Source organism: Acomys minous (assembly GCF_964271855.1).
Source record: "Acomys minous genome assembly, chromosome: 15".
NCBI lineage: Eukaryota > Metazoa > Chordata > Mammalia > Rodentia > Muridae > Acomys > Acomys minous.
The window spans coordinates 21,502,621-21,524,167 of record NC_140497.1 but is presented as its reverse complement, the minus strand read 5'-3'; the positions used below and the strand labels follow the sequence as shown (position 1 = coordinate 21,524,167).

Genomic DNA, 21,547 nt, shown 5'->3' with positions numbered 1-21,547 from the left:
AATCCCCCATTGGGAAGAACAGCTTGTTGCTGCTTTCTTTCTTGGATAATTGCCAAAGCAGACTTCAAATGATGGGAGTCCATGTGAGATGACTAGAGAAACTGTCACTCATCCTAAGCTCTTCTCATTTTAAATTAGCCTAGACTATGATATCCTCCTACACAACAGTCACAAACAAGTAATGGCTATCTGAAATTAACCAGTTACCCCAGTGGGCAGGGCCTGAAGGAAATAAGTAAACTCAAGAGAAGGTGGGTGTGGCCTGAGCCTGAGTCGGCTTCCCTGAAAAGCAGAATGTAAGAGCTTATCTCAAATGACTTGTCAATTCTGGTAGACAAGGTCCCTGGTCCTTAGCAATCGCTTTCTGGTCATCTAGAAATGTGTTCAAACCCCAAACTGCCACATAACGGCATATCATACTTACACTGGCAAATGTTTTCCCCCCAAATACATTTGTGCAGATGACAGAAAAGGAGAGAATTAGGGTAGGTAGGGCTCTTTTGAGATTTCCCAGCGCAGTGAAGACCGGGCCTGAATGCTGTCAAACAAACATTGAACACATGGTTTGGCTGAACTTGCATGTTTCGTCTAGAGGTTCTGATCAAGTCGACACGGACGGAAAAATCTTTTCCAAGGTCACTTCTGAGGCTGCCAGAGATGAGATCACTGTTTAGCAAGGGTCCTACAGCAAGGCCCTCCTCACCGCAGCCAAAACAGATTCTAGTCCACACCAGATCACCATGGGTCATTCCCTGTTTGTTTTCCGTCCCCTGCGATTGACCCTCCAGCTCACTGGAGGATTGTGTAACCTTGCTAGGGACTGTGTGACGCTGCAGGAGTAATGGTTGTGGGTTTCAGAAACTAGACTGCAGTGGTGGGTGGCATTGCTGAGGGCACAGGAGCCTCCCACATTGAGGTATGGAAGCTTGGCTCAGCATCCTAGTCTCTAGAAGCCAAAGTGTCACAGAGTACTTTTTAGAGCATTGAAATGTGTCTCTCTTATGACTCTGTCTCCAAAGCCCAAAGCTTGCAACATCACATTTCCTGTTTGGGGATTTCTTGCAAATGAAGTGTAGGCTTTATGAAACACACACACACACACACACACACACACACACACACACACACACACACACACACCCTTTCTTTCTGGAACTATCTGTGCATCAGCTCCACTGAACAATCTGCCCCAGCAGTTTAACACTTTTTATCACCTCCAAACGAGCTTCTGTAACTTCTTCTCTACCTTTTCCATACTTGTATGTTCCATGTTGTTAGTCTTCCGGAGTTTGGGAAATTTTTAAGAGTCTTTTTCTAACAGATGGTCCTAGACATATGATGGCTCAATTTACAGTGTTCTCAACTTCATGATGTTATGAAAGTAATACACATTTATGGGACTGTACTTCCAATTTTGAATTTTAATCTCTTCCTGCACCAGGGTTATGTAATCTGAGACTCTCTAGTGAGGTGGGGTGGCAGCAGCAGGTCAGACTGCAGTGAGGCACAGGATCCTGGGGGGGAAGGTGCAGGGGGGTGGGGGAGGGGGGAGCAACAGGTCTGCACAGGATACTGTGGCTAAGATGGAATTCAGCGCTCAGGATGAACTGAAGGCATTTTTAACTTGCAAATATTACTATGAAGCCACTTTCTAAGTCAGGGGACATCTGTTTAATAAAGTTTATTTGGTGATATTTGTCTCTCAAAAAAATGGTGATATTTGTCTCTCAAAAAATGGATGAGAATATGAATTTTGGAAGGAACCAACAGGAGATAAATATAGATGACCTTGACGTTTCTCCAGAGGAAGACAGGCACATAGATAGACTTAGATAAATGTCATGAGCTTTACAGAGGGATTTGCCTCTCTGCCTACCAGCTGTAGCTGGAGAAGTAAGGGAACTTGGAGTTCAATTCCTGGTCCAAGAATTAGAAAAGGATTGAAAAGGGCAGGTTGTTAGGGTGGCAGGGGAATTCCAAGGCTGAGTCCAAAGGCCCCTGACCCAAGAACATCACTGCTGGGGTAGGAAAAGGTGGATGCTCAGGCTCAGGAAGAGAGAGGTTTGGACCTTACTAGGCCTCACTTCACCACTGAAAATAATAAAGTTGCAGCTTTTAACATGACCATCTATCCTTTCTATATCGACCTCTTTCATAACTCTTCTGATGAATCTCATAATTTAAAGTGACCGTTAGCTCGTGGTTATTATTGCTTTACAAAGAGAACATTGGAAAATAGCTCATTCACTGGAGAGACTCGTTTTTCAATTGGCATTACTCATTTACTGTCGCGGACACTAATATATTTCTCTGGGAACCTTAGTTTTTTCTTTCTTCTCCTGACTCTTTTTTCTTTCCTTCCTGTTATGGTTTGAAATTTCCCTAAAGGTCATTTGAAAAAAAAAAAACTTGGTCTCTAGTGGGTGGTATTGGGTGAAGAGGTGGAAACTTCATAAAATAGAACAAGTTACAGGAAATTAAATTACTGGAACTGTTTCCTTGGTGTGTGTGTGTGTGTGTGTGTGTGTGTGTGTGTGTGTGTGTGTGTGTGTGTATGTGTCTGTATGCGTGTGTGTTATAGTGTATGTGTGTCTTCATGTGTATATGGAAGCCACAGATGAACATTTATCGCCTTATGTTTTACATCATCATCATCACTATTATGTAGTGTGTACATATGTGTATCTAATGTGGGGGAAGGCTATGGAGTCAGTGCTCTCCTTTCATTGTTTTATGGGCTTGACAGATCAAACTCAGCTTGTCAGCTGTGTGTAGCCAATGCTTTACCTACTGAGCCATCTCTTGCACCACCTTAATTTTGAGACAGGGTCTCTCAGTAAAGCCAGAGGTCACTGTTGGTTAGATTGCCTAGCCAGAGAGCTCCATTCACCTCCCTCTCTCTGCTCCTCCTCCACACCCCCAGCTGTCAGGTTGTAGATGCACACCACCATACTAGGCTTGGTGAAACACTTCTCAAAGCAGTTGATTGGGACCCTGACTTTCCTTCTCTCTATCATTTCTAGCCTCCTCTCTCCATATTACCTTCCAGGACCGTGAAGTCAGCAGACACAAAATGATGGTTTCAAGTTACACGGGTCAGAGACTCCAAAATTATGAGATTGAAATAAATCTCTACCCTCTCTAAGCAAGCTCAGCATTTTTGTCATAGAGGTATAATACACTCATCTTGTTTGTCTTAATCCCAGGCATTTATATCACAGGTCATCTCATACAACTAACCGCCCCATTTACTGGGTATGAATACTAGGTTCCTATGCCCTGGCTCTCTTTTCCTATAAGTCTCTATTCAGGGGTCACTGATGTCTTGTGATAAGTGGTCTCAGTCATGATACGGTCTCTTAAGTTCATCAAGATATTTTAAATAATAGTAAACTTAAAAGGAGCCTAATAACAGAATCATGACCTATAATGCATGATTATAGAAAAGAGCACACCTGACAGGCATATACCATCTTACTTGTAAAGTAGTGTGGATGAATGCAGTGGCTGTGGTGCCCTTCGAGTGTCTGAGGTAAAGCTCTCTTTTTCATCTGGGCAGGTGTTTCCCTTCCAGCCAAGGCACAGGTCAAAGGGGTACAACAGTCATGTCCTTCTACAGAAGCTGAGCATGAGATGCCTTTATCAGGACCCAAGGTGAAGGTCACAGGATACAACAGTCTTGTCCTGTATCCACAGTGGTCAGCCACAAGGTGTCTCTATCATGCCTAAGACATTACTGAGCCAAGGTGAAGGTCACTGGGATACAACAGTCTTGTCCTGCCAGCAAAGGAGTTGACCATGTGAGGTGTCTATTATGCCTAAGACATTTTTGAAGGATTTAAACTTTCTATCCCTACTATTATCACTCAGAAGTCTCCGGAGCTGCAGCACCATCCAGTGCGGCACTGTCGCTGATAAAGTGAGCTCTTGTTTGCCTTCATCCACTCCAAGCTCCTCTCTTTGAGAGAGACACTGATGGCAGTGAGCGCCAAGAGGACAACTGTTCATTTTGTGCCTTGCTGCTGTATCATTGTGGTAACAGGAAATTGAGAAAAGAGACTATTGTGCTCTCCTCAGAAAAATATGTTGAAATCAAACAGTTACGAGGCATTAAGAATGGAATGCTTCTGGTGTGTGGCCTTTGGGGGGGGGGTGATTAGACTTAGGAAAGGTTATCAGGTGGGATCCCCATAATCAAATATCTCCCTTTATAAGAAAATGGACATAAGATGGGGGTGTGGCACATTGTTGGAGCATTTGCCCATCAAATGTAAAGCTCTGAACTTAATTCCAAAATTAGAAGAAACCATGAGGGGAAATACCAGAGGACAGATATACTTTCCTTACCCCTTACAGATAATACCTTGCACTTGTTATACCCAAAATTTTGAGAGACTCCCCGAACAGACCACCCAAGAGCCAAGTCCAAATGCAATGGCAAGGAAATCTTTACTACAGGTTCGAACCCGGGCCACCTTCCCATGTACTAAAACAGAAGATGCAGGGAAGCAGCCTTGAGTCTCAAGTGAGAGGAGTTTTTATAGGTTTTAGACAAAGAAATGGGTTTTACAGTATATGATTGGATGGAATTTTGGGCAGAAAAGCTGCAAACAGGGAGTTACAAGCCTTGGTGCTTCGTGATTGGGTAATAGGTGTAGGGGCAAGTTGGCCTATAGAAAAGATTGGTTGAAGCAGTCATGGGTATTAGGAACTTTGGCCTGGCTTCTCCTAATTGGTTGTTGCTATGTGCCAGACCACCTGCTGGTCAGCTTGACCAGCAGAGATTATATATGGACTTTCCCAAGGTGAGCTGATTGTGTTGCTAGGGAATATTTTTCTGTTTAGACTAGTTTGTGGGATTTTTGGAATCTTGGTTCAGCCCTTGGCTGGTTTAACACAAAACAGAATTTCTTTTTCAAAATGGAGTTTGTCTGACCCTTTCAGCACAACCCTGAGACTCTAACAATGAGACTCCACCACCAGATGCTACCCTTCCACCTTGGAGCAGAAAGACAAGCCAACATACTACTCTCTCCTTTGAAACTTACTTGGTCTCTGGTACTGTGCAAGACAGCATCCGTAAAGATGGCCATCGTTTCTGCTCTATCACATCCAAGCTGGACTCTAATCCTTAAAGATGCTCATCTGAGTCACCTGTGTTCTCTCAGGCCAGCAGACTGTCTCGAGGCCAATGAGTCTTATTAATGGTGTGTGAACTATGCAACTGGTGAACAAATGCAACTGGTAAGATAAAACTTCACCCTTTGGAGTTGCTCTGCCTTGTTGGGACCTTTCTGCAGATACACACAGCCTAGACAACTGCTTGCCTCTATGGGATTACCAATGTTATATCCACCGCCACCACCCAAATCTAAGTTCTTGTCAAAAATTATCCAACTTTGGAATAAAGAGTGAAACACACACACACACACACACACACACACACACACACACACACACACACTTGCTTTAGACATGCCAATGATAGAATTGAAGTCTTTTTTTCCTCCTTATATTGAAAATAGCTTTATTTCCTAACATAACATATACTAGTTATGGTTTCCCTTCCCTCTCCCCTCCCCTCCCATCTGGAGCCACTCTATTTCTATCTCTCCTTAGAAGACAAACAAGCTTCTATTGTACAATAATAAAATAAGAGAGAATAAAAACTAATATACCAGAATAGGAAAAAAGAAAACAAACAGAAGAAAAAAGAGCCCCCCACACAAAAAAAAAGGAACATGGAATGTATATGGATTCAGAGACTCATTTTTCCATACTCTTGGGAATTCCTTAAAACTAAACTGGAAGCCACAATATATATCCAAATGGTCTGTGGGGTAAAAAGAGAGAACATATATATATATAAGCAAAGTAAAACAAAAAATAAGATAAAATTTAAAAAAAGAAAGAAAGAAAACAGCCCTGACATGACATTAAGAGACAAGGCGCCTCCGATGATGTCGTGAAGGTCATTTACTGGTGGCCATCTAACACTGAGCGTGCAGCCTACCCTTAAGAATAGTTTCCCCCTCCCTCCTCTCCTCCCAGTCACTTCCCACAACCTCCTCTCTCCCCAATCTCACCCCCCATCCACTCCTCCTCCATTTCTTTTCAGAAAAGGGCAGGCCTCCCATGGCTATCAAACCAGCCATGGCATATCAAGTTGCAGTAAGACTAGGCACCTCCTCTCCTATTAAGGCTGGACAAGGCAACCCAGTAGGAGGAAACAGTCCCAAAGGCAGGCAGCAAAGTCAGAGTCAGCCCCTGCTCCTGCTGTTAAAGAGTCCCACAAGAAAACCATGCTACACGACTGTAACTCTATGTGCAGAGGGCCCAGGCAGAATACCTGGTTGGCTCAGAACTAAACTCTTCATGCTATGAAGGAATCTTGCTATGAATAAAGCCCATTTAATATACTCCATAAATATTCCACACTTATATCACATTTCACATGGAGTAGTAGGGACCCAGAAATAAATTCCATCTCACCAGGCTCTCATGAAGAGAAATAAAAGTGTCCTTGAATGTTTTATGTTCTGCTGAAGAATTTTAAATTTTTCATCCCCTACTAGAATTAAGAGCTCCATGGTAGCATTGTTTAAATGCATTAGACTCACTCTTGTATGCTCAATGAAATTTTATTAAAAATATTAATAAGTCCTGGGCTGTTTGATCAAAACAATAATTATTTTTTATTGTTTTAATACATATATTTCTTATTCCTTAATTTATATTTTCTTGTTTCCCAAATAAATAAAAAAAAACCAAAAGCCTTATTTTCCTTGTTGATAACTATAATTGTCACATCTTACTCTCACTTTCGAAATAAGCAATATTTGGCTTTGTTATTTGTTTGTTTTTAGAGAACAGGATTTTGTGTTGTAACCTTAGCTGGTCTTGAACTCGTGATCCTTCTGCCTCAGTCCACTGAGCACTGCAATTATAGTGGTGAGCTAGCATGCCATATGTCTATCAATGTTGTCAAAACCTCACATAAGGAATGCTTCAAGTAAAATACAAAACAAAACTAAAATAAACAATTCTCTCCCTGGCATATTCTCTCTCCTTTCTTTAGAATTATTTTTTTAAAAACACCCCATGCCTTCATCTTATCTTCATTCTGTGTCAAACATTTGTTAATATTCATTCCCTTGTTTCCTTGGGAAAGTCTGTACTGGGTAGTTACCAGGTTCGATGCAAATAGATACTAGCTTCCCAATTTTCAGTTTCCACTTGAAGGTTCTTTTATTTTTAGTCACTGACAACCAATTCTATTGGCTCACTTTGTTGTCAAGAAAACAACTGACAAGAACTGAAGGCTGCACTTGTGTAGCTTTCCAGACACTCTTGTCTTGAGCAATCGTGGTGTTGCCTGAAAAGCGTGCACTCTGCGCATGCTCCACCACACAGGCCTCTCCCTCCAGCTCCTGCTGTACTTCATAAAAGAACTGTTGTTATTTAAAGTCTATGGATGCGTGCGTGTGCACCTGCTCATGTGGGCCCATGCCTGTGTGTACGCAGGTGTATGCACCTATGCACACATGGATGTGGAGGCCGGAGGCTCCTATTGGGTGTCCCCCTAAGTCATAATCTTCCCAATTTTTTTTTGTGAGCAGTGCTTCTCAGTGAACCTGAAACTCACTCATGTGGCTACACTGGCTGCCCACTAAGCCCAGAGATTCCCCTGTCTCTGCCTCCCAGCATGAAGATTATAGACATGTGACATAGCACCCAGCATTTTTATGTGAACACTGGGATGCAAACTCGGGGCCCCAGGTTTAGTGCAGCAAGCACTTTATTGCTGAGCCATCTTCCTAGCTCTGGTAGCAGTCTCGTGTACATTCCCAACTTTGTTGCTATGGTTGGTTTTAATGTCAACTTGCCAGAAATTAAGATCACCTGGGTAGGAAGTCTCGCCTAAAGAACTATCTTGATTGCCTTTAATTGCTGAGTGGAAACCCGCATGATTGTGAGCAGAATCTTCTAGAGGCAGTCCAGAAAGAAAGAGGAAGCAAAAGATTCCTCGCCTTTTGTTCACCTGACTTTACTTCTTGACACTGAGTTGAGTTCAGTTGCTGCTGCTGCTGTTGCCACCACCAATTTCTTAACTGATAACAAAGCCGGGGTGGCCAAGCATCCATCAATGGACTAAGGACCAGGAATCTCCCAGGTTTTGCGTGCCAGATTGTGACTGCTGAGACACCAGTCTTGTGGACTGGGTAGTTGGCCTCTCTTGGGAAAATACAGCTGCTTTGGGACCACTCTCATGGCTGAGGCCCCTGGCCTCAAGGCCAAGCAATTACACAGTTTTCAGCCTCTCAGGTGTGATTCGGCTGTTGTTCCTATTTTAATATAACCTAACCTAATAAATTCTTCATATATTAAATATTAATATACATTCATCCCATAATTTCTGTTCTCTAGAGAACCTTGACTAATACAGTCACACACAATAAAAAGACAGGGCATGATTTAGTTCATCATTTTTATTGCATTTATTTTTATGTCATGGCATTCTTTCCTAAAACTGTCCTTTCTCCCCTCGCTTCAGTAGACTCATCAAAGGAGTTTACTCTGTGTGTTTGAAAAACAACTTCAGTCCATCTCAAAGGCTCTTGGAATGTGGTCAGCCTCAAACCATTAATACCTCCATGACCCATGATCATTAGTGATGATCTTTAAGTCACCTAATCAGCTAATCATGGTTAAACATTAAGTTCATGGTAGTAAAATGTTGAATATTCATAACGACCTGTGTGGGCCGGTTCTTCTCATGTTCTAGATTAGATGATGATGGCAGGGGAGGGGGGAGGGGAGGGACGGGGGGGGGGGGAGGGCAGGGGTGGGTAAGTAACATTGAGAACATATTTTGGGCCTAATTCCCAAAGGTCCTTAGAAGTATCCATCACTGTCCAGTCTTGGTTCACTTCAGAAGCTTTAGCGGCACAGACTGAAGGAACGTTCCAGATCAGGAACAAGGGAAGACAGTCAAGATGGGGCCGCAGCTACAGGTAGCGAAGTGACTGGGGTGTAAAAGCACACTCCAGTGTTGTGCCTGTCATCTCACATCCACGTCGCATGGAGCACAGGAGAGAGCAGGTATGTTTGCAGAACACTGATCAGGTTTCTCTTCTTTTCCTTCTCAATGATCTTCTGGGAGTGAATAACTTGGGTTCAGATCTACAGACCTTGTCACTTCTATGTCCTCTTTCTTGGTCCAGGTACATTAAATGGCCTGGTTCCAAGATTCAGGACAGGGAAATGGGGACACAACAAAAGAGCCTCCTTGGGTGCCAGGTCTAAACTGTAGTCATCAATCAAACAGGCAGGTTAACAGGATTTGTCCCCTACTATCACAGGACCATTCCAGAGTCACTATGGTGCTTCAAGCTGTGTGTAAAGGTATCAAAAACTGCACAGGGGTAACCGAGAATACTCTGGGCATTCCATAGTACCTGTTTGGTTTTTTATGCTTTATTTTATGAGCCCAGGAGGGAGAGCTAGAGGGAAATGGAGAAAGAGACAGAGATAGAGGGAATGAATGTGTGAGGATGTCCTTGGAGTCCAGGAGAGTACAGTAGAGCCCCTGGAGATGGTTACTAGCTGCCAACATGGGTGCTGGGAACTGAACTTGGATCCTCTCTGCAAGATCAGCCAGCACTTTCAATCATGGAGCCATTTCCCAGCCTCCTAGCCCTTGGTTTTAATAAAATCACAAAGCCTTCCCCAGAGCCCTTTACCTTCTCTTTTATACACATCTTACATCATTACACTGCCTGTCACAATGCCTATTTCACAACATCCAATAAACACATATCAAATAACAAACAAGAACAAAAAGGTCATTCCCCGTATATTATCATCCACCAATCTGTCTTACTGGACAAAACTCAGTCACAGTCTTCATAGATAAAACATTTGTTTATTCAGTCATCACAACAATCTCACAAAGAGGGTAGCTAGCACACTAGGCATACGGTAGAATAGGTAGAAAGACTAAGTAACTTCAGCAAGATAATAAAGATACTATATTGCAGAGAGTCAATTGGGGCTATATTTTTCTTCCTCATAGGGCATATGTATTTTTAAAAGCCATTTCAACACAATTCCTGCTAAAGACAATCTAAAGACAATCAGGAATCTCTTCTATCCTTCCCTTTCCCCAGTTCCAAGACACTTAACTCACTTAACTCATTCAACATGCCCTGACTTTTTCCAACACATACAGCAATCATATGTGTGTGTGTTATATTTATTATACTTATATAGTATATATACACATATTATATGTATGTATACATGCATATATAGTATAATATGTTGATAATATATTCAGTAAAGATAGTCACTAGTAAAATTTAAAAACAAAAAATTTAAGAAACAATAAGGACATTTTATAAAATAGTCAAGGCTTCAAAGTTTTCTGAAACATAAACTAATTCCTGTTTAAACTTCTACACTATACTTTGAAGATTCCAAGACACATTACTTATGCAGAATTGTGCCCATCTTGCTCTAGGGTAATCAACTTATTTTACAGTGGTGCTAAAATTTTAATGTCAACTATTTGGCATTTACCACCTGTGCCAGTGCACACCTTTAATTCAAGCACTTGAAAGGCAGAGGCAGGCAGATCTCTGTGAATTTGAAGCTAGCATGATCTACAAAAAGAGTTCCAGGCAGGCCAGGCAAAGATACATAGTGAGACCCTATCAAAAAAGCGATAGATAGATAGATAGATAGATAGATAGATAGATAGATAGATAGATAGAACCTTTAGGAGGTAAGTAGGGCATGTGGGTGGACCAGTGTTGTTATAAAATAAACCTCAGTGCACTCACTCACCTACTGTTGTGTGAGCCACAGGAAGAAGACTGTCATCTATGAGCCAACCAGTCCCTCATCAGACACCAAATCTACTGACTCCTTGAACTTAGATTTCCAAGCTTCCAAAAATTTACATCCAAAGAAGTAGGTTTTTGTTATTTGTAAGTCACCAAATCTATGGTATTCTATAAAACAACCCAGAGAGACTAAGACAGAACTTGGTATCAGAAGTGGGGTGTTGCTATTCAAGTAACTAAAGTGGGTTAAGTGTCTTGGAACTGGGGAAAGGGAAAGCTAGAAGAGATCCCTGATTATTTTTAGCAGGAATTATGTTGGAATGGCTTTTTAAAAATGCATAACATGAGGCCTTTCAAGTTCAGGTCAGTACTATGTAGGATTCAGTGTTCTGCAGACACTGAACTGGCTTTCCTATGTGTAATACATAAAGTATGACTGGAAAAGTGATGCTCATTTTCACACTTTTCTTCCAAGTAACATACCATGTGTTCAGTTACTAATAATGATAATAGCCCTAACTGATGTTCTAGCCACTAGAAACTAGTCTTTAAGGCAGTGAGCACTTAGTCTTGGAAACTTCAGATTTGTTACATGTCCTAAAGTCAAGGTTGTCTCCATTTTCAGATGCAGAGGTGAAGACTATTGGTGAGCATTAGTAATATCTTCATAAAAATTCTGGTAGGTTTTCTGACCACCTTCTCTATTCTCATTGCTAAATAATAAAGTCCTGAGACCTTGAGGCATAGTTTCCAGAAGCCTCACAGAGAGTTCAAGGTATAGCAGGGCTTATCTCAGAGAGATGCCCATCTAACTTGTGTTTAATGGAAGATGTTTATAATGGGCACATAAAAGCCATAGTGTTTCTCATGGATTCTGTCAGGGTAGAAAGAGGCCTACGATGAAGATGCTTTCAAGCTGATATGATTCTGAGAGCAAAGAGTAGGACGTTATATCTACTTGTCTTGGCTAATTTTATGTCAACTGGACACAAGCTAGAATAATCTGAAAGTTGAAAGAAAGCCTCCTTAAAATACAGCTGTTTGAAACTCTGTGATTGTGAACAATCTAAGTGAAATATACTGAGGCACCAAAGTGACTATTTCATTGGCATTCCTTATGGCGGCCCTTTGTAGCAGTTCACAGAAAGTGAGGTGAAGAGAAGTGTGTCATGATATGACAAACACAGGGAAAGTGCTCAGAGTGCAGCTTCCATTTGCAGACAAGAGGCTTGTCAGATTAGGAGCCACTCCTCACCCTATAAAAGTGATTGTCAGAAGCCGGAAGGTATCTTACTAAAAAAAACCTAATGAAAGAAGGAGCAAATGCTAAGGAACAACCATAAGTCTCAAATCTGTAGGTCAAAGTAGAGTCCTTTAATATCTCAGTTATTTTCATTGAAATATACTCCATTAAAATATTTTTATTAACCACTCCCTTTGCCTCTCATTCTCGGGTCATGACGTCAAGAGAGTTATCTCTTCCCCTCACCAGTTACAGCACTCATGAGAGCTGGTCCTGCACCTCACCTGGGCAGGACAATAGTGCTGGTCCTCATTGAAGGGGAGCAAGTAAGTCATCCCCAGGTCAGATTAGGAAGAGCTGGCCCTGTTATTCATCTGCTGAGAGGTAATGTGAGTGTGGAGGTGATGCTCCCCTCACTCCTCACCACTTGCAACAGTCAGAAGAACCGGCCCTGGTGTCATGAGAGCAGGAGAGCTAGCCCTGCCCCCTCACTTGTTGTAGCAGTTGGGAGAGTGAGAGTGGGCCTTGCACCTTGCGTGCCCTGAAGGCAAGGCACAGGTGAGCCAGATCCATGGGTGTGAGAGTGTGAGAGCTGCCTCAGCACTTCCTGGGATGCAGCACTTGGTAGGGTGAGCCCCAGACCTTGACTGGGCAGCACAGTGGAGCTGGCTCTGGAGGCCTGGTTTCAGATGAGCTGACCTGGAGGATGTGAGAACAGGAGATCTGACCCTGCCTCCCGCTAAGGTGCTGGAGAGCTCACCCTGGTGGTGCAGATAAGGGAAAGCCTGTGGGCTGACCAGATCAGCTACCACCCAGGCACAGATCCAAGGCCCTGAATTGGTCCACCCCCAAATCTATACCATCTGTGAATGGTTGGGATGCATGGAAGGGCCAGTCTTGTTAATCTGAAGCTGCAGGATCTCCATGAGACAGGGCAACACCAGAATAACTGGGAGAACTCCTGGTGAAGATGCAATATTGAAGGCTCCACAGAAGGTAGAGATCTCGAACCAGACCAATGACTCATTGCAATGAACATTTGCTAGTAAAGATGTGAGAACAGAGGAATGTACTGCAGGATATACTGACATAGTACAGCTTCCACAATAAGATGTTTTCTAATGCTCTGGTTGTTGTTGTTGTTGTTGCTAGTGTGTGTGTGTGTGTTTTATTTTGAGGGGTAGGTTTCAAGAGTTAAGGGCAGATATGAGGGAATTGAAAGAATCAATTAAAAGTTTTAGATGTTTTTATTAATTCCTTGAGAACCTCATACAATATATTTTGATCATATTCACCCACAATTCTTTTCCCTATCTCTTCCCAGAAACACCTGCCCACATGTGGCCCACAATGTCATGTCCTTTTTGTAACAACCCACTGAGTATTATCCATACATTCCTGGGTGTTGAATAATCTACATGAGCAGTGGTGACCTACCAAGGGTGAGCCACACCCTTAAAGAAAACCGACTCTTCCCTGGAATTCAACATCCATCCACAGTTCCTCAGTTGCTGGTCAGGGTTCAAAAATTCTTTCCCACGCCACTCCATACTGACTGGCTTGATCTTGTGCGGATAGGCACAGCCTCTATGAGTTCAGGAGTGCCGCAGTCCGGTAATGTGCAGAAGACACTATGTCACCCCAGTCCTCCCTGACCTCTGCTCCTCAGAAAATTTCTATTGATAAATTGAAAGAGGGAAGGAGGGGGGTAATGGGAAGATACAAGTGAAGGGACAACCATCAGATTAAATATGAATAAATTATTTAAATAAAAAGTAAAAATAAATCAATAAAAATCAAAATTTGGAACAAACAAACAAAAACAGAAGTCAACAATAATAAGACCCAGAGAACCAGGATGTCTATTACAAGATAGTGTCTTCTAGACTTGGCAAGGGCATTGCATGCATGAAATCTTAACAGAAGGGTTGCCGAAATAAGACCTGCACAATGACCGCACCAGCTGACATGCCAGTGGAAATGGATGGAATCACACAAGGGCTCATCCCTGCCTAAAGAGCTACAGGCAGTGAGTGGCCGCTGGGAGAGAAAGAATCACATTCTCTAGGCACGTGACCACTGACAGGTGACCTGATATCACCTAGTCAGCCCTACCCAATGGCTGTGGGTAGCAGCCATTGGAGAGACGCACAACTGGTCAAAGTGCTGAGAATCATTGGCAGAGTGCTCAGCCATAAATAGGACATCTATCTCAAACACCTGCCCCTAGTCAAGGCTCAGGCAACACTGAGGAAAGGGGGGCAGTGTGAAAAGAGTGTAAGAGCAGATAAGTAGGAAGTTGTGAAATGCTGTCTTCTAGACACAGCACTGCTATCATACTGATGAACCCATAGCAGCTGGGGTTACCTGTATAAGACCTGCACAAGGTCATGTCAGTCACAGTTGCTGTAGAAGTCGGACAGATTATCTCCAGACTCCCTGCCTTTACAACTGAGAATGTGGCACCTGACAGTGCTCCTATGTACCAGTGTATGGCCACTGACCCATGCACATATGAGTGGCCCTAACTGGATTTAACGTGTTCTAATATGCTTTTTATGTCCATCCTCGATATTAGGGCTTTCACCTTGTCTTGTCGTATCTGGTTTTGTCCTGTTTGGCTGTTGCCTTTGCTCTTTTCTGAAGAGGACATGGAGGTAGAGTGGATCTGCAGGAAAGGAAAGTCAAGAAAGAGCGGAGGGAGGAAGAACTATGGTTGGGGTATATTGTATGAGCGAATAATCTATTTTCAATTTTAAAAAAGACAAAGTTAGGAGGAGTAGACATTGCAGGGATATTGGGAGAGGTGGGGAAGAATCATATTCATCATATGTACTTGAAGTTCTCAAAAATATTTTTTTAAATTGCCTGAAATATTGAGATTTAAGACACGTGCAAGCAGTGGGTATTTGTCTTACACTTTTATGGGAAGAGAAGCTACTGTATTATTTTGTCAAAGGTCATAGACCACTTTTGAGGATTCAGAAAGAATTCCACTTCATTTAGTATATAGTTTAAAGCCTACCTTTCACCAAAGACCCTTTCCAAACACTTACTGTCTTGGTGTTATTATATGAAATGTTGAGAACCCCCTCCGTTTTCAATACTATCTAAAATACAGACACTCCTTCCTCCAAAGGACATATTTCTCTTGAAAAACACACAGCTAAGCCAGCTTATCCCCACTGTAGTGAAAGTGCCTATAAAATTAAACATCTTAAATTTTTATGAGTAATTAAAGAATGTTACAAATTGAAAAAGCAGTTCAGTCACTTCTTCTTAGGATACAAACCCAAGACCCAGAGAGGTTAAGCAATTTGTCTGAGATTATGTTTAGTCCATGTCAGTACTGGGATGGAGGAGAAACTCTCCACAGACAGGCTCTCCCACCAGCTTAAAAAGGTTATGCTGCTTTTTTTAAAAAGATTTTTTTATTTATTTTATGTATAAGTGCCTTATCAGCATGTATGTCTACATGCAGAAGAAGGCATCAGATTCCACTACAGATGGTTGTGACCAACCATATGGTTGCTGGGAATTGATTTCAGGACCTCTGGAAGAGCAGCCAGTGCCTATACCTGTGGAACCATCTCTCCAGCCTGCTTTTCATCCTCATTTCTTCACGGCTGGAAAGTGATGACTTGTCTTCCCATGTAAAGAGCACAGAAGCCAACACACCCGTTACCAGAGGCTTTTGAATTGACTAGAAGTCTCCCTACCATCTAATGGAAAGAAAGCCAATATTGTTCCTCCTTATTTCCAGAGAGCTCCAGTGGGTACCCAGATAATATGGCTGAACCTTTTGCAGCAGTATCAGAAACTAGGAAATGCTCATCATGGCCTACCTGCCTACCATGACAGGCTGTATCCATCATCCTAATGACGATCAGCTTCAACCCAAAGGACAGACAGGGCATTTACTCCCCTCCCCTCAATCAAAATGAATGGCTGGTTGCCACGAATCTGACAATTTTTCCTCTCTTGTTCCATATTATCAGAACAGTTAGTGACATCTCACTGATGGAAAAACTAGGCAGAGTAATGTCTTTATAGAAAATTCAGGGGGAAACAGGAGGAGGGCAAGGATGAAGTGAACATAGACAGGCTAGTGAGGTGGCTTGGGGGTGTACAGAGGCAGGAAGACATGCATGCATCCGTTGGACTCAGAGAACAAAGAAGCTTAACACAGCTTGTCTTACACACTCACATGCCCGAGAGCAACAGATGGACTCTCTCATTGCCAAGTTCTAATGCGTTTCATTCATTCTCAGCATCAAGAATCTGGACTTGCCAAATACCAGTGATCCCCTGACAGGGAGGTGAGCATTGCCCACTCATGGCGAGAGGGAGGTGAGCATTGCACACTCACGGCTAGAGGGAGGTGAACATTGCACACTCACGACTAGAGGTGCAGCAAGGAAGGCACTTGACCTGAGGTCAGTTTCCAAAGAAGACAGCGAGTGCATGGCTCCAAGCACATAAGCTGAAGGCAACCAATGTCCAAAGTCTAGTTTTTTTTAGTATAAAAATATAGAGTCGACCCCTAAAAGTAATTCACAGCTATTATTTGACAGAGCTCTTTGTGAGAACCGCTGCAATCAAGTCGTATCCTAAGGGATACTCGGCGGAATAGCTATTATCGTCCAATATTAAGGCAACCAAGAAAATGAACCTCATCCTGTCATTCCAGTACCTTTTAAAATTAGTCCTTAAATACTAGGGCCCAAAACTCTTCAGATGAAAAGTTTTGATTCCTCTCCACCAGCCACCTCAGGGCCTGGGCTTCTTTCCTAGCCTGCTGAAAGCTGGGTAACCACAGCTCTCTCAGCGATCTCCCACGTAGAGCCGGGGAAGCTGGAGGCGAGAAGGCGAACAAGGCAGGCTCTGGGCAGCTCAGGTGGCTGACTTCTGCTTTCCATTGTCTGGGTGGTAAGCCCTGCATTGAGAGAAAGAGAAAAAAGGAGTTAACACATAGCGTAAGGAAATGCAGTCCCCATATTCCTGGCACTCAGCAACAGGACACAGCACACTTTCCACAAAGCAAATACTTGCCCTCCATAGTCTCGGCAGTTACAGGGTTGAAGTGGCACAGGATTAGTATCGGAAACTCCACCAGGCACTACCTGAGACAGCCTCACTTAATTCTCCTGGCAGCCAAATGAAATAAATACAACCGCCATATTTTACAGAGGTGGGAAGTGGCATTCTAAGTACTGTCCTAAAACAATATGTCCACACAGCTAAGGCTGGGCCTACTTCTCTTCAGAGTCAGCTTCCCCTGCCTTGCTTGTTGTCTTATTCAATTATTTTTCTTCAATGTCACCTATACCTATATCCTCCTCTGCGTTGGAAAGTTTTATAATGTACCATAGTTCTTGATATTATGATGTGACACTAATCACTTTTCTACTGCTGTGACAAAACACCATGATGATGACTGTTTATTTTTTGAAAAGTGTTTGAATAGGTTTACAGTTTCAGAGGGCTAAAGTCTTTGGTAGTGGAGCAAAGGCACAGCAACAGGAAAGCTGAGAGCTCACATCCTCATCTACAACTAGAAGGCAGAGGGCTGGAGAGATGGCTCAGAGGTTAAGAGCACTGGCTGCTCTTCCAAAGGTACTGAGTTCAATTCCAAGCCACCACATGGTGGCTCACAACCATCTACAATGAGATCCGGTGTTCTCTTCTGGTGTGAAGGTGTACATGCAGGCAAAAACACTGTATATATATAATCAACAAATAAAGTTTTTTAAAAAATAAGTAGGAAGCAGAGAGGACACACGGGGAATGGTGTGAGTCTTTTGAAATCTCAAAGCCTGCTCTCCCCCCCCCCATGACACACCTCCTTAAATAAGGCCACACCTCCAAATCCATCTCAAAAAGTTTCACCACTTGGGAACCAAGAAATCATATGCTTTCCTCTCCCCTACAAACCCATGAAACTTCATGTTCTTTCTGTCTCTAAATAAATAAATAAATCTAAACATGGTCAGAAGTTACCTCTAAGGGAAGTTACTTCATGGCAGCTTGACTGTGCATACGCCAATGAGTATACGGGCAACACAAATTGGACTTGGTTTCTTTTTTCTTTTTAGGGGGAAGGAACAAGGATGGGAGGAGGAATGGGAAGCAAGTGTGATCCAGGTACATTATATGAAATTCCCAAATGGAATCTGGAACAAAACGGAGCCTGAGTCATGCATGGGACCTGCCCTGGAGTATGTCTGACATGCCTAGCATCACTCCACTAAAGAAAACTGGTTTTCTCTCTTCCAACAGCTATCCATTGCAAACAGCTGGAGAAATGCAATAAAGTTGCTCTAATGTGAAACATACCTGAAATCTGTAATTCAATTAGTAGCAATATACCAATTGTAATGTGTTAGTGATGACGTGTGTGTGTGTGTGTGTGTGTGTGTGTGTGTGTGTGTGTATGTAGTGGCTATTAAGAGAAGCTAGGAAAAGGGTATACAGAAATCAGCTTTTCATTGTAACTCTTCCACTAATAAAATTTGTAAGAGAAACATTTTTAAAGGCAATGGTAAATGCTATAATATTCACAGGAAAACTGATATTTTCATAGTGCTATTATGCTGAGTTATGTCATAAACACTGGAGTAGAATGAGGATACCCCACAAACTTGTCAGAAAGCTACTGGGCACTCTGACCAGCCAAACTCAGGGAACAAACCGAGATAACCACAAAGCAGTGTCAACTCGAGAAAGAACAGAATTCCTACGAGCAAGGCTACCTTAGGCTGACACGCCACATGAAGTGTATAGATCAACAGTGTCCATAAGCATGGTCACATGGCTCAGAGAAAATCTGCGTGGACAGAACAAGTTAAGGAGGGATTAAGTGAGCTCATGGTTTTGGAAGTTTCAGTTCATCATGACAGGGGCCATAGTGTAACCGAACTCATAGTACCTAAGAAGCTAAATAAAGACTGGAAATCGCCAAGCAAGATACGCCCTTTCTCTTTTAGAGTACATCCCATTTATTTATTAGAGAGAAGAGGAATCATGGCATTTACATAAAAGTCAGTGGACACCTTGCAGGTGTTGACCTTTTGCTTCCATCATGTGGGTTCCAGAGGTGGAACTCAGGTTGTCAGGTATAAAAGCATCTTTCTACAGCAAGCCATCTCGATGGCTCAAGACATACCCTCTAAGACAGTGGTTCTCAACCTTCTTATTGCTGCAACCTTTCAATACAGTTCCTCATGTTGTGGTGACCCCCACCAAACATAACATTAGTTTGTTGCTACTTCATAACTAATTTTCTACTGTTATGAATCATAATGTAAATATCTGATATGTGTCTCCCAAAGGGGTTGGGACCCACAGGTTGAGAACCGCTGCTCTAAGACACGCCTTCATCTAGGTTTTGTTTTCCTGGTCCCACCATTTTACAATAGTTTATTAAAGTTTGACTCCATAAATGGGTCAAACCACTGATCATATAAGAGCCCTCATGATCTAACATTTCTGTCTCTGGAAATATCCTCACCAACACACCCAGCTGTTTTTATCTCCTAGTATCTTGGGACCGCCAGGTTGACGATCAAGATCAATCATTATTACCTGGAGGACATGAACTCTTCAGAGAGGACTTACGCAATCAGCAAAGACTAACTTAGAAAGAAGTCACCAGAAAAAGTAAGCCAACAAAAAAATACTAATTAGAAGGAAAGAAAAAGCTATATAGGTAAGAAACAAGACATAGTATACTATATAGCTAATCCCAGCACTCAGGAGACAGAGGCAGCTGGAGCTCTGAATTTGAGGCCAGCCTGGTCTACAAAGCAAGCCCAGGATAGCCAAGGCTATACAGAGAAACCCTGTCTCAAAATTTAAAAAAAAAAGCTGATTTCTGAATAAGCTATATAACATAATCATATGAACATTGACCATCAAGACAATATAAATATTGTTTTAGAAATATCAAATAAATGTCAAGATGATTACATAATAGCTAACTACTGTAGTTTCTGAAGAAGTGAAAAGAGGTGACAGATGTTGGTTTTGTTTTAAATGTGTTGGATTATTTGATGCTTCACCTATATGCATAACTGTCTTTCACTAAAAATATGTTTTTTGGAATAAAAATGACATTAATGCATCAGGTTTATAATTATTACAACTATATTCTATCTGAAATTTTAAAAGCAGAGCAGTAAACCAAATTTGGAATTCTAATAGCAATTTTGATGCTACCATAGTTAGGTCAGTATACTTTCTTTTCCTTAAAATGCCCATAGAAATCGTATGAGAAGACAGTGGATGTTTACTCTGAAGGAGAGGGGGCTGTGGGTGAACAGCTGTGGGACTGTTGAGGGAAGTGTGAACTAGTTTACTTGGGAAGGCCATCCTTCCCTCCTCAGTCCTCCCTCTTGTCAGCCTGGTTTCCAAGGGCCTGGCACTGTTACTGAAGAAACATCAACCATCTCCATCTTCAGGAAGGCTGGGCCGAACATTAGTGCTATGCCCAGCACATCATTTTACACAAAGATAGAGACCAGAAAGGAAACGGGGGGGGGGGCTTTTATTAAAACCAAAGTGCAGGGGAGGAGAACAGAGCTTTGTAATAAGGGGTGAAAGCAGCAGTGGGTGGGGGTGATACTGCGTCTCAGAGTCTGTTCTGAGGCTTTATTGGCATAGGCATGGAAAGTGCATTTCACTCCCTTGGACCAGTGGAGGAAGAAACACATAACCACTTATCTCTGATAGTTTTTAACTTTGGGTCTGTTAAATGCTGCTTATGGGACCTAAGAATCAAGATAGGTGTTTGGGAAAGGAGACCACTAGCCTCTTTACTCGCTTGGGGTCTCCTATCAATGTGTGTCAGCTGTGTGGCAAGAAGGTTGAGACCATCACCTGCTGCTTTCAGTTTACCTTTCAGCTTTATGGGAAACTTAAGAGCCCAAACTTCTCTTTGGATTTCTTTATAACTAAGCAGTGATGAGTAGTTCAAAGACAGCTTTCTGAAATGTTAGCAAGTCGTTGAGTTGCCTTTTTGACTAGTGGCCCCCTCTTACAATTCCTTAACTCTTAGGTTTTTGGAACAATGCCACAAGAATTCTTTGCAAAGACATGAAGACATTTCTGAACACAGAGAACCAAATGGCAGGTCATGAAGAAATGCTCAGACTGAAAGATGCAATAGCAATACAAAGCTCAAAAGACCAAAAGAAGATTCAAAATTGAGTTGTTTTTGCTAGGCTTTGTGTTGAGGTACTCTTGGGTTGCTTTGGGCAGGCACTGCGTTGCTGTACACCTGGGTTGCTCTGATCAGGCATTATGTTGATGTACACCTGGGGTCTCTTTGGCTAGGCATTGTGTTAGGGTACACTAGGAGGAGGAGCTAGTAGATGCTGTTAATGGCATGCCAAGGTGATAACCACAGACACTGGTCCAGTTCTCAGCAATAGCTAAGAATGGATGACAAAAAAGAATC

The 21,547-nt window shown here is 42.4% G+C and overlaps 1 protein-coding gene and 1 long non-coding RNA gene across 2 annotated transcripts in view; one reads left to right on the top strand and one right to left on the bottom strand.

Annotated features, from left to right (window-relative positions):
* The window catches only part of LOC311585293, a 507,115-nt gene that overhangs the window by 42,552 nt on the left and 443,016 nt on the right, over positions 1 to 21,547 (top strand). The gene's annotated exons all lie outside the window — the stretch shown is intronic.
* Positions 9,910 to 21,547, bottom strand: part of FUT10 (fucosyltransferase 10) — a 73,386-nt gene continuing 61,748 nt past the window's right edge. The window contains exon 5 of the mRNA XM_084759523.1: positions 9,910 to 17,026. Within this exon, the coding sequence (XP_084615649.1) occupies positions 16,793 to 17,026 (234 nt within the window). The 3' untranslated portion in view covers positions 9,910 to 16,792. The remainder of the gene's footprint in view (positions 17,027 to 21,547) is intronic.